General features: G+C 33.7%; 1 protein-coding gene and 1 non-coding gene across 2 annotated transcripts; both read right to left on the reverse strand.

Moving 5' to 3' along the window:
- Positions 1-951: 951 nt before the first annotated feature.
- Positions 952-1,037, reverse strand: LOC132803939 (small nucleolar RNA U31b). Its single transcript, XR_009639227.1, has one exon. It is a non-coding gene; the product is annotated as a small nucleolar RNA U31b (small nucleolar RNA).
- Positions 1,038-4,582: 3,545 nt separating this feature from the next.
- LOC107419979 (heat stress transcription factor B-4) lies at positions 4,583-6,618 on the reverse strand. The gene is made up of 2 exons (XM_016028827.4): positions 5,947-6,618; positions 4,583-5,830 (listed from the first exon to the last, which is right to left on the reverse strand). The coding sequence occupies exons 1-2, from the start codon at positions 6,193-6,195 to the stop codon at positions 4,964-4,966; spliced, it is 1,116 nt and encodes a 371-aa protein (XP_015884313.1). The 5' UTR covers positions 6,196-6,618; the 3' UTR covers positions 4,583-4,963.
- Positions 6,619-17,368: the final 10,750 nt, after the last annotated feature.

The raw sequence follows: 17,368 nt of genomic DNA on the forward strand, positions 1-17,368 counted from the left end.
TCTAATAATTGTCAAACATACTTTCAAGTACAAATTATTACATATCATTTCTAATAAATCTACATATTCTTATAAAAATAACAAATTGATATGGTAGCTATAACAATGACAGTTAGAAATCTCCAGTCATAGTCGCTTTTCCTTTGATGCTGCTGCTTTTCTGTCAAGATTTTAAGTAGACCCTTGGCAGTATAATTCAACTCCCTTACATTATTATTTAGACTAACCATTTCATTAATCAACATTTCTGTCTCCGTTTTGTTCATGTTTCCATGTGTACGATGTATTTCATCATCCCATACAAACTTTCCACAATATTTACCATCCTGCATAACATTCATATGGTGAATAAATAATTGATCGACTAATTTCATAACACAATATCATATATAATTTTTATATTTACCTTATTATTATAGCATTTCCAAAATTTTCTATTTGGATTTTTTTTCGGAACGAGATATCTGCAATTTCATATAACCACCACAAGCATACTTTTGTTGCTAAGCACTTTCATTTATACTGGATGTTGACATATCATCAAAGTCCAGGTTACCTGCCACTTTATCGAAAAAAGGAAGCCTCAAAGTCATTAAAGTTGCTAACAAAGAGGAGCCTGTGTGATCAACAACCAATGCAGTACAAGTTACCAGCTAATTTTATCAGTCAAGGGGATACCAATTTACATATCATCATGGGGCAAGATTGAAGATCCAGTAGCAAAAAAAAAAAAAAAAAAAAAACAAGAATATAAGTTAAGTAATATAGCGTAAATATGCAACAGATATGACATGGTACTGCATGCCAATATACATCATTCAACTGCAGAACTGATGGGCATTCATTCTCATATCATGCTGCATATTGCTAACTAAAACACACTGGAAGTAAAAAGAGTTAAAAACTAGAGAAAACTTCAAACAAAACTACGAGAAAGTTCAAAAACCGAAGAGATCAGATAATCATTATCATTGAAATACACCATATTACATCAACCATGCAAGTAAAACTGGGCGTCAGAAGCTATCATCACATCTCCCGTCATTCCAGGTGAATCAAATTAACCATAAACAAAAACAGAAAATATGTATCAAAGGAATTAAAGAATTAATAAGAAAACTAAATAGAAATTATTTGCTCAAAAGTAACTGGGGTCAGATAAAAATGTCAATCCGCACCTTGCAACAGTAGTTGAAAAGAAAAAAACATAACCTGCAGAAAAACCCTTTTAGACAAATTAAACAACAATTATAATTAAACTAAAAACATAACCAGCAACACCAGGACCAAATCATTAAACTAGCTCCTCAAATGAAGGGGGTAGAACATAATACAAATACAGAAACACCTAAATTTCTATATACTATTATCCAACTTAACAGCAATCACTTCACATTATAAAATGACCTATATTCAAAATCAACAAGAAGCTTATACCCAACGCATAGACCATTCGCCCATAGATCTCTGTACTTGAACTGTTATACTCACACAGATGGAAAAACAACCATACAATAAATGCATCAATTATATTCACTGCAATTATCAAACATTTTTTTGCATTCATGTATAATCCGACATTATTTTGCACCAAGTAAGCTGCAGAAGACTATTTTGTTCAACACAAGACTACAACAATAAGCAGCAATGCAGCTCAAAAAAAATTGTTGCAACAACAAAGCTGATGTGAAGAGAAGCAGAATGCACAATATTTGAATGCAGTTGAGACGCCCAACCTACAGGACAGAAAAACTTTTATGCAGTTCCATATCTCAATTACTTAGAACAGAAATACAGTAATGCATCATACCTGGACAAATTTATAAAACCAACTCTAGTATAGTCTTATTAAAATTACAATCAGAAAATAAAATATAGCAGAGGTGATACCCAAAAATCGCAGAATGAGAGAGGAAGAGAAGGAACGAACCTGAAAGCGGCTGTGTTGCTAGAGGTGCGAGGTGGCTGCTGGAGGTGTTGGGCGGCAGAGAGGAGCAAGCTGGCGACAGAGAAGAACGAGAGTGAGCTTGAGCTGTTGCTGGTTTAGGGATTCTGGATCTGGAGCTGGTGGTGCGGGAGCTTCTCTTCTCTGCAGTTTCATGTTTTGTTTTTTTTTTTTTTGTTTTTTGAAAATAGGTGCCACGCTCCGTTTCATTTAACCCAAGCAAAGCAACAGCAAGTTTTTTTTTTTTTCAAAATAAATGTACAGTGCAAATCAAACGGGAGTTAAAAGTAATGGCATCTCACTCCATACCGTATGAGAAATCTCACTTCATAGCAATGTAAAATGTATATATATATGATTGGAATATAAAAAGTACACATTTATTTTTTAATTATAATATGTTTATACTAAATTAATAAAAAGGAAATAATTTATTATTCATAGTGAATTTTTTTTTTTTTGGTTAGCCACTTCACCAGGAATGCGTTATAGTCTATATAATGTCCCGTGCTTGATTCTCAATTTTAGGCACGCTTCATTTGCAGGACAAGGCCCTCCGTTTCTATTTGTTATTTTTGGACATAGGAGGCCCCTCCAATGGGTGAAGGCGCCCACTAACAGGATGATGAGTTAGAAAATGAGCCCACTAAATTTCATGGCCCATCTAGCCCAAACATGTCTAATTGTCATCTGCCACACAACCCTTCCCAGAGTATTTTAGTTTAGGTGATCGTTCTGAATTGTAACATCCCCAAGCATTTCTGAATTGACATTCGTAATTACTTTATATTCAGTAGCTTTTTTTTTTTTTATTTGACGTAGACCCTGCAGTCCTACGATTGATTGTTTTTATGATTAAAAAAAAATATATATATATATATATATATATATTTATATATATGTTTTAAAGCTGTCCAAAAAGTGTTAGCAAAAGAAATGTGTAAGAAATGTCAATAAAGTGCATTAGAAAAAAAAAAAAAAAAAAGAAAGAAAGACTAACGAAGTAAACATTTGATTTTTTTTAAAATGCAATATACAAAACTTTTCCTTTTTTAAGATTTCAAGAAAGTATTTTAGGCCGTCCAATACGGCTATTGAGCTACACGCAGACGCCCACCTAAAGGCTAAAGCATCTTTACCGGATGATCCGTATCCACTTTTGAAGCCCATCACCCACTTTTCTTGGACCAAACCAAGAACCCAAAGAAAAGCTTCGGCACACACACGCAAACACACAACACGTGCATGTTGTTCTACTCACGTGCGACTACCCACAAAAGGGACAAAAGCCGAGGGTCATAGGGGTAGCCCCGGGTGTCAAACTAGGGTTAGGGTTTTTGCGTATGAGACAGAAATCATTGCGCGACAAAGATATTCTAATTCTAACCCTATATAATAATATTCTTTGGCGTTTCTTTGTCTCTACAGAGACTTTTAATAGGTGATCTTTCTCAACTTGCTTTCATCTCTGTCTCTTACAGTTTCTCTTTGTTTGGATATTTAATAACCGCATGAAAATACATTACCAATCTGGTCAATAGAAAGATGAAATAACTGGTAGAAATGCCTAGCCCCTAGTCAAACTTTTTTTGTGAAACTTTACCTGTATAGGGATGTTGCTTTTTCTTTTCTTTTTTATTTGGTTGGCAAAGGTGGTTTTGTTTAGCCTCAACTTCAGAATATCTCTCTCTCACTCGCTCACTCTCTCTCTATGGGTATTTCTTTCTTTTTCTGGAACAATGAAAAAGAGCTTGGAATAAGCGAAAGGAGGGAATTGGAGGTAAATAGGAGCTAGGTAGGAAGGAAAAGAAGGGATTCAAAGAGAAGTTTGAATACGTTGATCAGATACTTAAAGTAGGAAAAGGCAAAGGTTTCTGCTCCTCTCTCAGTAGAAGAAGGAGAAGAAGTATAGAAGCCTTGATAGAAACGTTTCAAACCCACATTTTCAGTCAGTTTTCTCTTATATTTCGCTTTCATCGAAAAACCCACTCTTTTGGTTTTTCCTTTTTTATAACCCTTTTTTTTTTTTTTGGAAAAAAAAAAGTTCTCTTCTATCTGAGTATGCATTTGTTTTTTTGCCTTGCACGACTGACAGTTCATAGAAACGAGAAATGGAGATTATAACCATGATCAAAGGATATGATAACCTTCTTTTCGGTAAATCATAGTATACTTTCTTCTTTGACAATTATACCGATGATAATAACAATAATTACCACTGAGCCTAATAGGATTTTGAGCAACGATTTGTCATTTTGGTGTCAGCTGCCCTTTTCCCTCTCAATTTTTATTTTTTTATATTTAATATATTTTCATCGATTTTTGGATTTTAGACGAAATAATCCTGTTCAGACTTGTACGTATCAACCATTAATGGGACTAATCAGAGAAAGCCCTAGAGAAAATTGTCAATGGATCAGTCTGTACAAAACTTCTCATCATTTTGTTTTTCCGTTGTATTTTTTATAAAGAACTAAAAGGTAAATTAGCTACCCATATCCTTATATCCTTCTCTCTCTCTCTCTCTCTCTCTCTCTATCTCTCTCTCTCATGCATTAATGTGACCGAAACATTCAGAACACAAAATCAGAAACTGAAGGAGAAAAGAAGAAGAAGAGAAACAAAGGGGAAAAAGGATAGAAATCCCATGATAGAGAGCATTAAATTGCACCACTCGGAATGGCAAAAAAAGTTAATTAAAAAAAGAAACGATGGTGTTGGCCTTTTTTTTTTTCGCTCTAACCAAAACCCACCTGCGCATTCATGACGGTGAGTAAACAAAGATATCACCGGCACTGAAGTTATATGTACACGGAGTCGCAGACTCAAATCACAGACACTCACACGCACGCACACACATATTTTACCAATGATGTTATCATCATCTGACTGTTCTTCGGACCCAAAACTCACAGGAAAGAAAAAAAAATCAAGCTGGAAAATTTTTTTAAAAAAAAATTAATAATAATAATAAATTGAAAGGCTTTGATATTCTTAAATAGATTTGATTAAAGCTAACTAACATGTGGAGGGAGGCATGAGATTGAGGCCTAGATCATCCTTTTCCAGAACTAAACGAGCCTTGTTGGTCTCCATAGTGGTAGGATTAGAAGCATACTCGGGATGCAATCTTTTCTTGGAATGAAGCGGCACACCGAAGAGCTTGGTTTTGCATCCGTTGCTGCTTGGTTCTTCGAGAATCGTGACTGAACTCTTGGACGTAGTAGAGGGAGAGTTCAAAGCATGAAGCTGAGGAGGAGGAGGAGGAGGATGGTTTTGTTTAGGGTTGTTATTATTAGGATAATACCCAAGGAACTGGTTCAAAGGCTTGTTGTGTAGGGTGGAAGCATTATTATTCGAATTTATGACTGAGGCGGGTGCATTGCAAAGAAGCAAAGAAGGATAAGAATTGCTCGGAGCCACAGGCTTCACATGGTTCTGAACAAAATAAATTATATCATTGTAGAGTTTTCTCATGTGGGCTAGCTCAGACATTAACATGGAGTTGCTCCGCCTCAGCCTTTCGTTGTCCTCCGACAGAGCTGTAACCGAAGTGTTATAGTTACATCCTCCTGCAGCGGGAACTCCTCCTCCGGTGTTTCCTCCCCTGGGCGACGAGAGAGGCGGCGGCGGCGAGTCGCACCAATTATGCTGCTCGTCGGAATCGGAGGGCGAGATGCTAACTCGGCTCGAAAAGGGGAAGAAACTTGGGCCGTTGATACCTAGCGGAGAATGTGGATTGTGGTGGTGGTGGTGGTGGTGGTTAACTGCTACTTGAGGCTGAGCCGTCTTTCTTCTGTGGATCTCACACAGCAAGTGCTTCTCTCCCTTCTTGAAGAATTCGTTCGCAAACTCCCACCTATCCGGTACAATCTTTCTAAAACCCTAGTTTTTTACCCAAACAAAAAATAATAATAAAAATCAGTTAAAAGAGAAAATATATATATATACATAATCCAAATCATAAAAGAAAAGCAGTTTGGTGTGCGGTAAATATATACATAGGTGTTGAGCTGGCGGACAAAGCTGGAGAAGTTGTTGTGCTTGAAATAATTGGGTAAGAGATCGCGAGCGAACTCAGGAGGCCGCCAAACGACGAAGGTAGTGTCGTCTTCACCCCAAGAGACTATATGGTCGGTGGAGGGATCGTCAACCAGCTGGTAAGTCTTTGTTAGGAATGGTGCTGGGACTGATTTATGGGAATCTAACGACAGTAATATGCCTTCGCAATTGTCTAGCATCAAAGCCATTGAAGATGGATGATCGATACAAAACAACAAGCTAAGGAAAAAAAACACTCTATTCTTTTTTTTAGCTTCTTCTCACTATGTCTGAGTCTATGAGTGAGATAGATAGAGAGAGAGAGAGAAAGAAAGAAAAGGAGATCTGAGAAGGACACAGTGGGTTTAAGGAGTGTGGGGTTGAAATGAGAGAGAGAGTGTGTGAATGGTGGTGGATAAAAATGTTGGGGAAGAGGAGTGGCACTGTGGGATGCAGTTGATTTGGTATTATTATTATTTTTTAATAAATAAGAAAAGAAAGGAAGGAGATAATAATAAAATTACATTTTAAAAAATAATAATAATTTTTTCGGTCCTCGGTTATGTAGTGAGAGAGAATATGTGTCTGTCTGTCTAGGACTCTGAAATAAGGGCCTTTCAAGACAAACCCGTGACCTCTCTCTCTTTCTCTCTCTCTCACAACTGACAATTGATCCCGCGCACACCCACTTAAAAATCACGCACAGGGGGGGGATTGTGCAGCCTGCTGCACCCTTGTCCTTCTGAATTTACATTACTACCCTCCGTCCTTTGTTTTTTTTTTTTGTTTTTTTGGCCCTTTTTTTCTCTCCTCTTTTCCTTTTAACTCCATCGAGTAAAAATGGTCAAACATTTCATTACTACTATTCTACAATCCTCAGTAATTTTGTTTTTCACTTTATCTTGCAAAGTTTCTTTCTCATTTTTTTCTTTTTTTTGGTGGATTTGAAAAGCTTCTCTTGGTAGTTATGCTTTTCAAAATAACGTATATTATCAGTAATCTATTAACTAATTTCATTATTTGTACGTAATGTAAATGCCAAGGTATAATTACCTGAAGAAAAGTTAAACCAACTCCTCCTTTTTCTTTTTTTTCTTTTTTTTTTTTTTTAAATGAAAGGACTCCTGCTTTACTATAGTTGCTTAAACAATAAGTAGCTAACATGAAGATTTCCAAATAATATCTTTATTTTCAACATAACCATCATTTTCGTTTGTACGACCCCAAATCAATCAACCAATTTAGCAATAGTGGGTATGTAGTTAAAAAAAAAAAAAAAAAAAAAACAAGGAAAAAAAGGTAATGTATAATTTACCTAATCATTCTGTCTCCATTTTGAAACAGGGTAATTAGCATTTGAATTTTATTAAAGTGTCAGAGAGGATTATGAGTTGAATATTAAAGTGCTGGATCCAATTGGAAGAATCGCATATCTGTAATGAATCAGAAGATGATCACCAATCAATCAAATATTGATTGAAGGAGGCCTTTTTTGGTTTCATTATTATATTTCTAGAAAATAAACACTTCAACTCTTATAATTGACGGGGTTGATTAATTTCAGCTCTTTTTTTTTTTTTTTTTTTGGGTTGGTTTTATTGTTCTTGAAAATTGAAATGAAATGTTATAATATATATTGTATTATATATATTTTGAAAGAAGAAGAATGAAGGGTATTTGTGTCAAAGGCAAAATGAGTTTCTTTTATATTTTTATTTTGGTAAATGTCAAAGGCAAAGTGTTTGATAATATTTGGGCAAAATGTATAAAAATGAGAGGTGATGAAGAGGGGTGGTTCTATTTTTTCACGTCAAACGAGTGTCCTCTTTTCAATTTGTAGTTTAGCATTTGTTGTTTAATAAGGCACCAACCAAACACAATCTCCAATTTCGAATCCCCATCATTTTCTACTATACCTCTCTCTCTCTCTCTCTCTCTCTCTAGCAGATATAAGGTAAAGGATACATCGAACTACGTGATGGGATTTAAAGCCTGTTCTTCGTGACGACATTTCTTCCTTCTATTGCTTCTCTTCCATTTGCTTCTCTCTCTCTCTCTCTCTCTCTACCTTTCTTCTACTTCTTCTTCTTCTTCTTCTCCTTCTTTTTCTCATAATATTCCAAACTTCTATATCATACACCTTGACATGCTCTATCTGCCCGCTACTACCTTTACTCACTAACTTACATTACCTCTCCCTAGCCCCCCCTTTACCCTGCTCTGTTTTGGGCCTCCTAATTTGGCTCTTCTTTCCTATCGGCTCGGCTTCTTTGCTGACGTGTCCAGGTGATTGAATTATTGGCCCCAAAAAGTTTCCATGAATAACTGAAAAGGGTACAAATTTAAAAACATAAAAATTTAAAATTTACAGCTATCTTTTTTTTTTTCTCTCTTTGTACTGTCCCAAGAAATATTCTTTCTTTTCTACCCACACAAAAGGGGAGGAGGAGGCATAGAAGTTCCATACCCTTGAGGTATAAAACAATATATGGCATCTATGAGAGGAACAAATTGAATCTTAGAAAAAAATAAAAAAAATAAATAAATAAATAAAAGGAGGATTTAAATAAGGTGGTCATGGGTCAGATAGATAAATCTGTGTCTCTACAAGTGTCACAATTTGAACAAGATTGCATCAAAATCATTGTAATGAGTAGGAACTGAGGGGGATCCTATAAAAGTAAGAGATGGGGATTCATTTTGTAATTAGTAAGTGACAGAGTGAAGTGACTGTAGGGAGTGTAGGGACATTTAGCAGACCCAAAGTGAAACAATAACAAAAATGATGACTAATAATTTCACTCAGATACTCCAACTGATTATTTTGATCATGTCCATGATTCTCATTATTGGAAAAACAAAGTTAAAACTGTCCCCAGTTCCCCCCCACCCCCACCAATATTATTTCTTACTTTTTACATTTTATAGCTTCTTCATATCCATTTCAGGTTTTATATATATATATATATATATATCTTCATAATTTTTATAATCATAACAATCTCTCAAAAGTTTCCATACCCCATCAAAACCCCCCAAAAAAATATAAAATCTCACATAAATATTATGTACCTTATCTGGAAAGCATGTATGTTCTCCTCAGGGCAGGGGCTGTCACTTGTTTTTTTAATAATATTCAAGTCTCTTTTACTATTTTTGATGGAAAGAGATCCCTTTACTATTGATCACAAAATATGCAACAAATATTATTGAATACGGCTGTGATTAAATTAGTTTCTAAATTTCCAAAAGCAAATCAATAAACTTTTTTTTTTCTTTTTTTTTTTTTGTAAATATGAGTGCATGCCTAGAAAAATTGGCAATACATGCGGTATTCTAGGCCAAAAGATGGAGTTAAAAGGAAGAGGAAATAGTGGCATGGTTAGAAACAGTTACACGTTATGATGCAATGTGTTTTAGTTATAAAAATGAAGAAAATTGCAATAGAAAATTATAGCAAGAAACAGTGTCAGATTCAAGTCCCGATAATCAATTAAAATGGGAAATTCATCCTCTAGCTAGGAAAAGAGAAGAACACCTTCTAAATATTTATTTTTTTCCTTCTCTTCTCTTCTCGTTCTGTTTTTTTCTTTATAATTTCAAGTTTCACACCCTGACCCTCAGTAGCCTGTAGTCTGCACCAATTCAGCGGCTGACATGGAGACAGTCGTCCTTTTAATTTTGGATGTTCTGTGAGTATGCCATTCTCGTGATTCTTCTTTTGTTTTTTGTTTTTTACCTCCCCAACTTGTATTTACTACAAGCACCCGCCCCCTCTTTCATGTTACATGCACATTTCTGGGAACATTTCCATGTAATAATATTGTACATGCGGATAAATATATTCCAATCAAGATAAATTTAAATCAATCATCATTGTTAATTAATCACAAGTTTAACTGAACCTGATCAATCTTCCCTATGAAAATGATAATGTGATCATGATGAATTAATTTGTGGGGCCTATATAGCCAATTGATCATGAAGATGATCATAAGCAGAGCATATATATATATATATATATCTGTGCATATACATGGGTAGGTAAGAAGCATGAATGGCAATTTCATGAAGATTTTATTTTCGAATAGTATGAGCTTCATATATGAGAAAGAGAAAGGAGTAAATGGGTCCACAGAGTATGGAAATCTAGAAAACAAAGGCTGGTTTCATTCACAAGTTGTCAGCAACTCAGACAGATCCTACCGAGCCCACCACCATCACTACCAAAATCACCCAAAACACACACACACACACACACACACACACACACACACACACACAAAAAAAAAAAAAAACTCTCTCTCTTTCTCTCTCAACACGTTGGAGAGCCAAGAAGATTCTATTCTAATTTCTAAAACGCAGTGAAAGTGAAACCAACCCCACCTCCTCGCACATGACCACCGCCGGTACCTTTCAAAATATTGTTTATTTCTACTAAAAAACAAACCTATTTTCTTATTAATCATTATTATATTGTCCCAGTATGAGAATTTCAAGGAGAGACAACTTAAAACACAGAGCGAATACGGATAAAACCCAATATTTTACATCCTAATGACAGATATGGGGTTATAAATATTATTACATTACTATAGAACACACTCTCTTTCTAAAGTGAAAGAATCAAAATCTGTATTCTATACGACAAGCTACAAGGTTCTTTCTTCTGTCTCTTCTCTCACTCTCTTTTGTCTGTTTCACTGTGCTCTCTCCTGCACGAGGAGGAACACCAATTATATTTTATTCTAAGAAAATTATAATGTCATTTTGTGTGTATATATATAATTATATATGTATATTTCATGACTATGCCTATGGAGATAGATAGATAGATGGATAGATAAATAGATCTTTATTTATATACTTTGGGGATGGAGGTTGGGATCGGACTTTGGAATTTGGATTACGGATTGGAAGTGGGTCAAATAGGTTCAAATTCTCTGCTGCAGGTGGTGAAGGAAGGTCGTGTATCCGTGTATTAACTGAGGGACAAAAAAATAAGGGTCACGAGAGATGTGTACATGGAAATAGGTTTATACGTTTGATAATAAATGGACGGGACATGATACCCGTTTGTCTTTCTATTATATGTACTAATATACCCTCAAGGTTTTGTCCTTTGTGTATTACATAGACATCTCGATCCTTCTAATTAATTTATTTCCCAATTTGAGATTCACAAAATCATTAGAGAACAGAGATGAGTTTTTCACCCAAAAAAACAAAAGAAAAGAAATAAGAGCTCAGTTTCACTAAGATCAAGGAGTGTTCAATTGGCTAATTACTCTTTGTATTCATTTCTAACAATAATAACGAAGATCGGTTAGTAATAATGTTACATTCTCTGTAAAAAAATTGGAAAGAGATTTGATGATTTCTTTGTTTGGAAAATGAAATGAAAAAGTTTTTTTTCTTTTTTTTTCATAATTTCAAGTCTATTAATTCAGTGAACAAATGGACTCAATATATGAAACTTGCATAAGAAGACTGGACTATGATTATCAGGGGGGGGGGGGGGGGGGAGGGAGAAAGAAAGGGAAAAAGACTGGTCAATGCTTTCAAGATAACTGTTCCCTATATTTTCGCGGAAAGAAAGAAAAGTGTTATTAAGGAGGGGGTAAAAAATTGACCAAAAGAAAGAGGGTAGTTCGAAACGACCATCATTAACTTTATTAATCTTCACTGATTGCCTCCATCATGTTAGGGTCATGAACTGGGATGTGAGCAAATTAAAAACGGAATCTTGTAATAATATATTACAATTTTTTAAAAATTTCAATGATTTGGTAAAAAAATTCAAGCTTTTACTCATTAATTACTTATCCTTCTTTAATTAAAAAACAAAAACAAAAAAAAAAAAAACATTTTTTTTTTTTATCACGATTGGCAATGAGTACTAATGGGTCCATTGGTAGATAACAAATATTGATTAAATGCATCATGTATTAACTTTTTAAACTAAAAATTTGACATGACAAAGTGAATATCAAATAGGCAATTAAATTGACATTTGACATATGAATCCCTCTAATACTACATTATCATTAATAACATTTTTCATAAAATATACATTTTAATAAGCAGTCCAAAACTGAGAGTGATAAAGAAAAGACTTGCACAGTGCCGAGTATATGGTTTGTAAAAATACTTTAAATAAAATGATCAAATTCCACTTACACTAAATAAACGGATCCATCATTCTTCTTATTGGTCATGTTTTTCCTTTTTCCTTTTTCTTTTATAAATTAGATGAAGGATAAATTCTACAGATAAAACAATTGCACTTACCTTCTATTCTTTTTTGTAGATTTTGGAAAAGCATGTTACCACTTTAGGTGGTACTGACTTTGTGGAAAGGAGTTTTATTGTGCCCCTGATATATCTTGGAGCCATGGACAAATTATTGATCATGGAAATATTCCTTGCTCTACCACTCCTTTTTATCTTTTCTTCCTGATTTTTGGGTTGAATTGTTGTTCATGTTCATTATAACTAATATAGACACAAATTACCGGGCTATCTACTTGGCGCCTCATGTTTTTTTTTTTTTTTTTTTTTGGGGAGGTTCAGAAAAAAAAAAATCAGGATTTTCACTCGAATGTTATAGTCTTCATAAAATCTCCTATATACTAAAATATGATAAAAAATTCTTTTTTAAATATTTTTTTAAGTTGACCGATAACAGAGGCAATTTTTTAAACTTATACTCATTAGTTCTTTCTTAAAAGAAGAAAAAATATATAGATTTATTTGTTATGAATTTGTCAAATCCTCGCTTTCCAACAGAATTATAAGTTAACTATCATATTGTACTATTTTCAAAAAATAAATAAATAAATAAATAAATAAATAAATAAAATTATCATGTTTTCCTCATAAAATAAATTTTAGTGTGATGTCTGAAAATGAACATAAATGATATATTCTAATTAGTACGTTATGGACCCAGATGGAATATCTACACGCATATATATTAGTTGAATGAGTAATTAAATAAGAGAGGGGGATTAATCAATTAAAATGAAATACATTTGAATCAAGGAGATATGGTTTCCATGCAAAAAGTTGAAGGGGCTCTGAAAAAAGACGTTAAAAAGCAGCTTCTTTAAGAATAATCTATCAATAATCTAAGGTCCAAAAGTAAGAAAAATATTATAAACTTGCATTGCATGGCCTTGTTGTTTCTTATCAATCAGCAAAATGAAAGTTAATTTTAGGTCACTTTAGAATTACATTAAAAGAAGAGAACAACAACAAGAGATGTCTTTCCTCCACTATCTTTCTCTCTTTGATCCTTTCTTCTTTTACGCACTTTCCTCATTCTTTCTTCGTTTGCTAAAGATTGAATATTTCAACTTCTACGTTAAAAGGATCCTTCTACAAACGTAAGAAAAGGACTTTAAATTCACTTTTTTATTTTTATTTTTTTATCACATACACATAAGAATATAATGGAATTGACAGTATATTCTACAATTAATTCTTTCACCAAAAAATTGAACAGTAGGAAAATTGTAGATACACACACACATATATATATATATATATATTAAAAGAAAGAAAGGAAGAAAGAAAGGAAGAAAGAAAGAAAGAGAGGGATCAGATAATCTATTTGATGTGATACTGGGCCTAAGAATTCCACTAATAACATACTTTTGATCAGTGCAATGATCAAAGCCATGGCCGACCTCGCATGTCTAAGGGGGAAAAATGGGGCCCAAAAATTTTCAAGTTTTTTAGTACAAAACATGAACACCTATATATGACCTAAACATGATTAACCAAAAAAGTATTAGTCACCGAATGTCAAAAAGAAAAGCAGAGAGAAGTAGGAAGGGGAATTGGAAAAACGGTGGTTTTTTGTGTGAAAAATTTTGGGTTAGATTAAGACTAGCTAGCACCGGGAACATAAAGGCTGTTTGATCACATGCACATCACATTCTTTTTCTACCCCTTCTCTTCTCTTCTTTTGATACTGTGGCTGATGAACGTTAAAGAAAAGGTGTTTTTGCAAAAAAATTTATAAAAAAAAAAAAAAGGGGGTCCCACGTTTCAAGGCTGCTTGCTACTACTAGTTCCTCAATCCAAGGGATTCCGTGGGATGATCAAGCTCTTCAATGGGTCCCTCCTCTCATCCTTACCATCATTTCATGCATATATAGCAAGACCCACCTCCCACGTCCATTACTTACAAAGCCAAAGTGCTTAAAGTGCCATTTTTTTCTGATGACAGCCAATAATGCACGTCTACAGAAATATATTGCCAATCTCTCATCGAAATTCGGTGTTAAAAATTTTTTTACTCATTTCCATAACATTCATCCGACGGTTGCTTTATTATTATGTGGCCATCAGAAAATCATTTGCCTTGTTTGGTTTGATCCGGACTGCCCCGTTTTCTCTGCTAGTTTTTCTATATTTATATATATTTTAAAAAATATATATATATATATATATACACACACATTACATTATGCAAATATTATTGCCACCTAATTATCCACTAAGGAAACCCCTTTTTGGCTACTCAATCATGTCAAACATAAAGTTCGTAAGTGATCCATCTGATACTGATCATTCAATTCAACTAGCACAATAAACTCAGTCCACAAAATTGAACTACTAGTCATCAGTACTGTTAATATTATCCACTTTCCCATTTTCACGCGCTATTAATTTACTGCCACCCGTAATTTTAATTGTCTTCTACATAACAACGTCGTGGTCAAAAATCAAAATCACCCTGTCTTTAAAAAAGTACTCAATTGCCAAGTAAAAGAGCACTTGCTACAAACGTACTCCATTTAATTAACTTAGGATAATTTTTTTATTATTATTTTTGGTGGGAAGTAATTGGGACATATACATAAATTAATTAAGAGGCTTTTATTTATTTGTCTATTTATTTCAGATTGAAATGGTTGACGACATTTTGCATGGGTATATATAGTACTATGATTCAGTTATCTATCTAAACTTATTAGAAAATTGTTTTCAAATTCAGGTGAGCGAGGCATTGGAGGGAATAAGACATTAGTGATGCAACTTTATAGATATAAATAATGGGCAGACTACCCTTGTAAGTTGTATAAAAAGAAAGATCTGAAAGAAAGAGTATATGGACAAGGACGTGAGGTTAAGGGATTATATGGTGGTTTCTAGCTAGGAGGACCACAATAGTGTTGCTAAAAGTGGAGCCAACATCTTATATGTATTACACGCCGGTATGGTTTTGAAAAAAAGCGGAAAAAAAAAAGACAAAAAAAAAAAAGGAGAAGAATAAGCACTTCTCTCACGTCGTTCCAAAGACCATGGATACCTACAAATACATGAGACAACCGTGTATGTTGTTTCGTATACTTCAGACGTAACGTAAAGTTCAGCAGTTTCTTTTTTGTATGTGTGTGGATTATTATTAGCTAGAAATTTCTTACTTGATTAAATGCGACACATTGAGGATGTTTCTTTGTTTCTGTGGGGAACTTATATTGTTGTTATAAGTATACCGGCTGCCGGGACTGCGGGACTATGTATATATATATATATATAGAGAGAGAGAGAGAGAGAGAGAGGAAGAGAGAGAGATACGTGTTTGGGACTTTCATTTTTCTCCACATATCACTGCTAATCTAAATCTATTTCCCAGGAAAGATAAAATATAAGAAACTGGTAATTAATTAATCTAACACTATAGAAACCGGACCATCTAACTAGACAGCTACATTACTTAAAATTTAAAAAGTTAAGTTTTCATTTTGGCTATGAACTATAAATAAATAAATAAATATTTTTTTGAAGCTAAAACATTTATTGATTTTAAAAATAACGAACTATTAAGAAAGTATATTTTAAAAATAAAAACAATTTTGAGTCGGTCTAGTATAGATTAACTCAATTTTTTCTTTTTTTCTTAATTACAACATGGGGAAGGGAGACTTTTATCCATAACAAGATTTGAACATTGGATATACAGCTGTACTAGCGGTTGCACCATGTATAAGTACAAATTAACTTTTAAAGTTGGTAACAACAAATTTTAACTTCTCAGAATAACTATATATTCCCGAAACAAAAAAAAAAAGAAAAAAAAAAGAAAAAAGAAAAAAAAAAAGAAAAAAGAAGAAGAAATAGTTATATATTAATTTACATTTATATAAAAGATAATTATTTATTTATCATTATTATTTGTATCTATTTTTCTCTTTTCACATCAGTTTAACATAATATTTTGTTTTTACCCACATTACAATTGGTATAGGGGACATTCCAAATATCTATTGGAGAATTATTTTTTTAAAGTGGCTGACTATAATTCTAATCTGTTAACAAATTTACATAGTCATTAGAAATGTTGTTAGTGCAAAAAAAAATGGGAAAAAGGGATACAACTTTGACCGTGTATATGTATGAGTCCCAGAAATACTTCCACTAGTGTACATGCAATGCAAGGTGTGGTGAAAAAAAGGCAAGGAGTGGTACAAAGTGGAAGAAAACTATGGAGATCGCTGGCTAAGACCCCACGATAGAAAGAAAAAAAAAAAAAGAAAGTAGAAATACAGCTTTATAGGGAATAAGAGGAGGGTTGGATGATTGAACTCAAGTAAAGCTTCGCTCGCTTCAGCTCCTTTTGAATTTAGATTAAAAGAAATTCTAAAATATAAATAATAAAAATGTAGATTTTTAGATGATTCCTTTTAAGAAAAAAAGAAAGAAAGAAAGAAAGAAAGAAAAAGGCAAAGGGCATAAGTGATGAGTATGACAGGACTTAGTTCGGCTGGGGTTTGCGGTGGGAGGTGGTGGAAGTGGAGGTGGGAATAATAACAATAATAATAATTAATAATAATAGTAATAATAATGGATTGGTAGATAGTTTACAATCATGGGGGAAGCATATTCACTTTCCTCTTTGTCATCACTTTCTAAGGCATGATTAGAAAAAAGTTCACCAATCTTCTCCCTCCCTTCTACTAAATAAAACATTCTCTTCCCTCTACTTTTTTCCGTAACACAATACCAATTACGATAACTTATTTAAAACTTGCTTCCCAAGACATCTACCTTACATTGTATATAAACTAATATAAATATATAATAGATTATTAATCCGGCTGCGTGTTTCTTTGCTTGCCTTCTTGGACTTTGAGATGGGTCTCAAGCTCTTACTGATTTGCGTGCAGACAAGTAGGTAGTGGCTTGGAAGACACATAAAATGGATATTTTATTGCAATGTTTTTTTTTAAAAAATAAAATAAACATTTAATTTTCGAGGAATAAAGCTTGTACCGAGAAAAAGGGAAAAGAAAATCGTTATGGCTTGTTCATCATGTGGCTAGCTATAGGTAATATAGGGGAGAGAGTAGGGAGCCATGGAACATATAT

The sequence above is a fragment of the Ziziphus jujuba genome, chromosome 5 (genome assembly GCF_031755915.1).
Source record: "Ziziphus jujuba cultivar Dongzao chromosome 5, ASM3175591v1".
NCBI lineage: Eukaryota > Viridiplantae > Streptophyta > Magnoliopsida > Rosales > Rhamnaceae > Ziziphus > Ziziphus jujuba.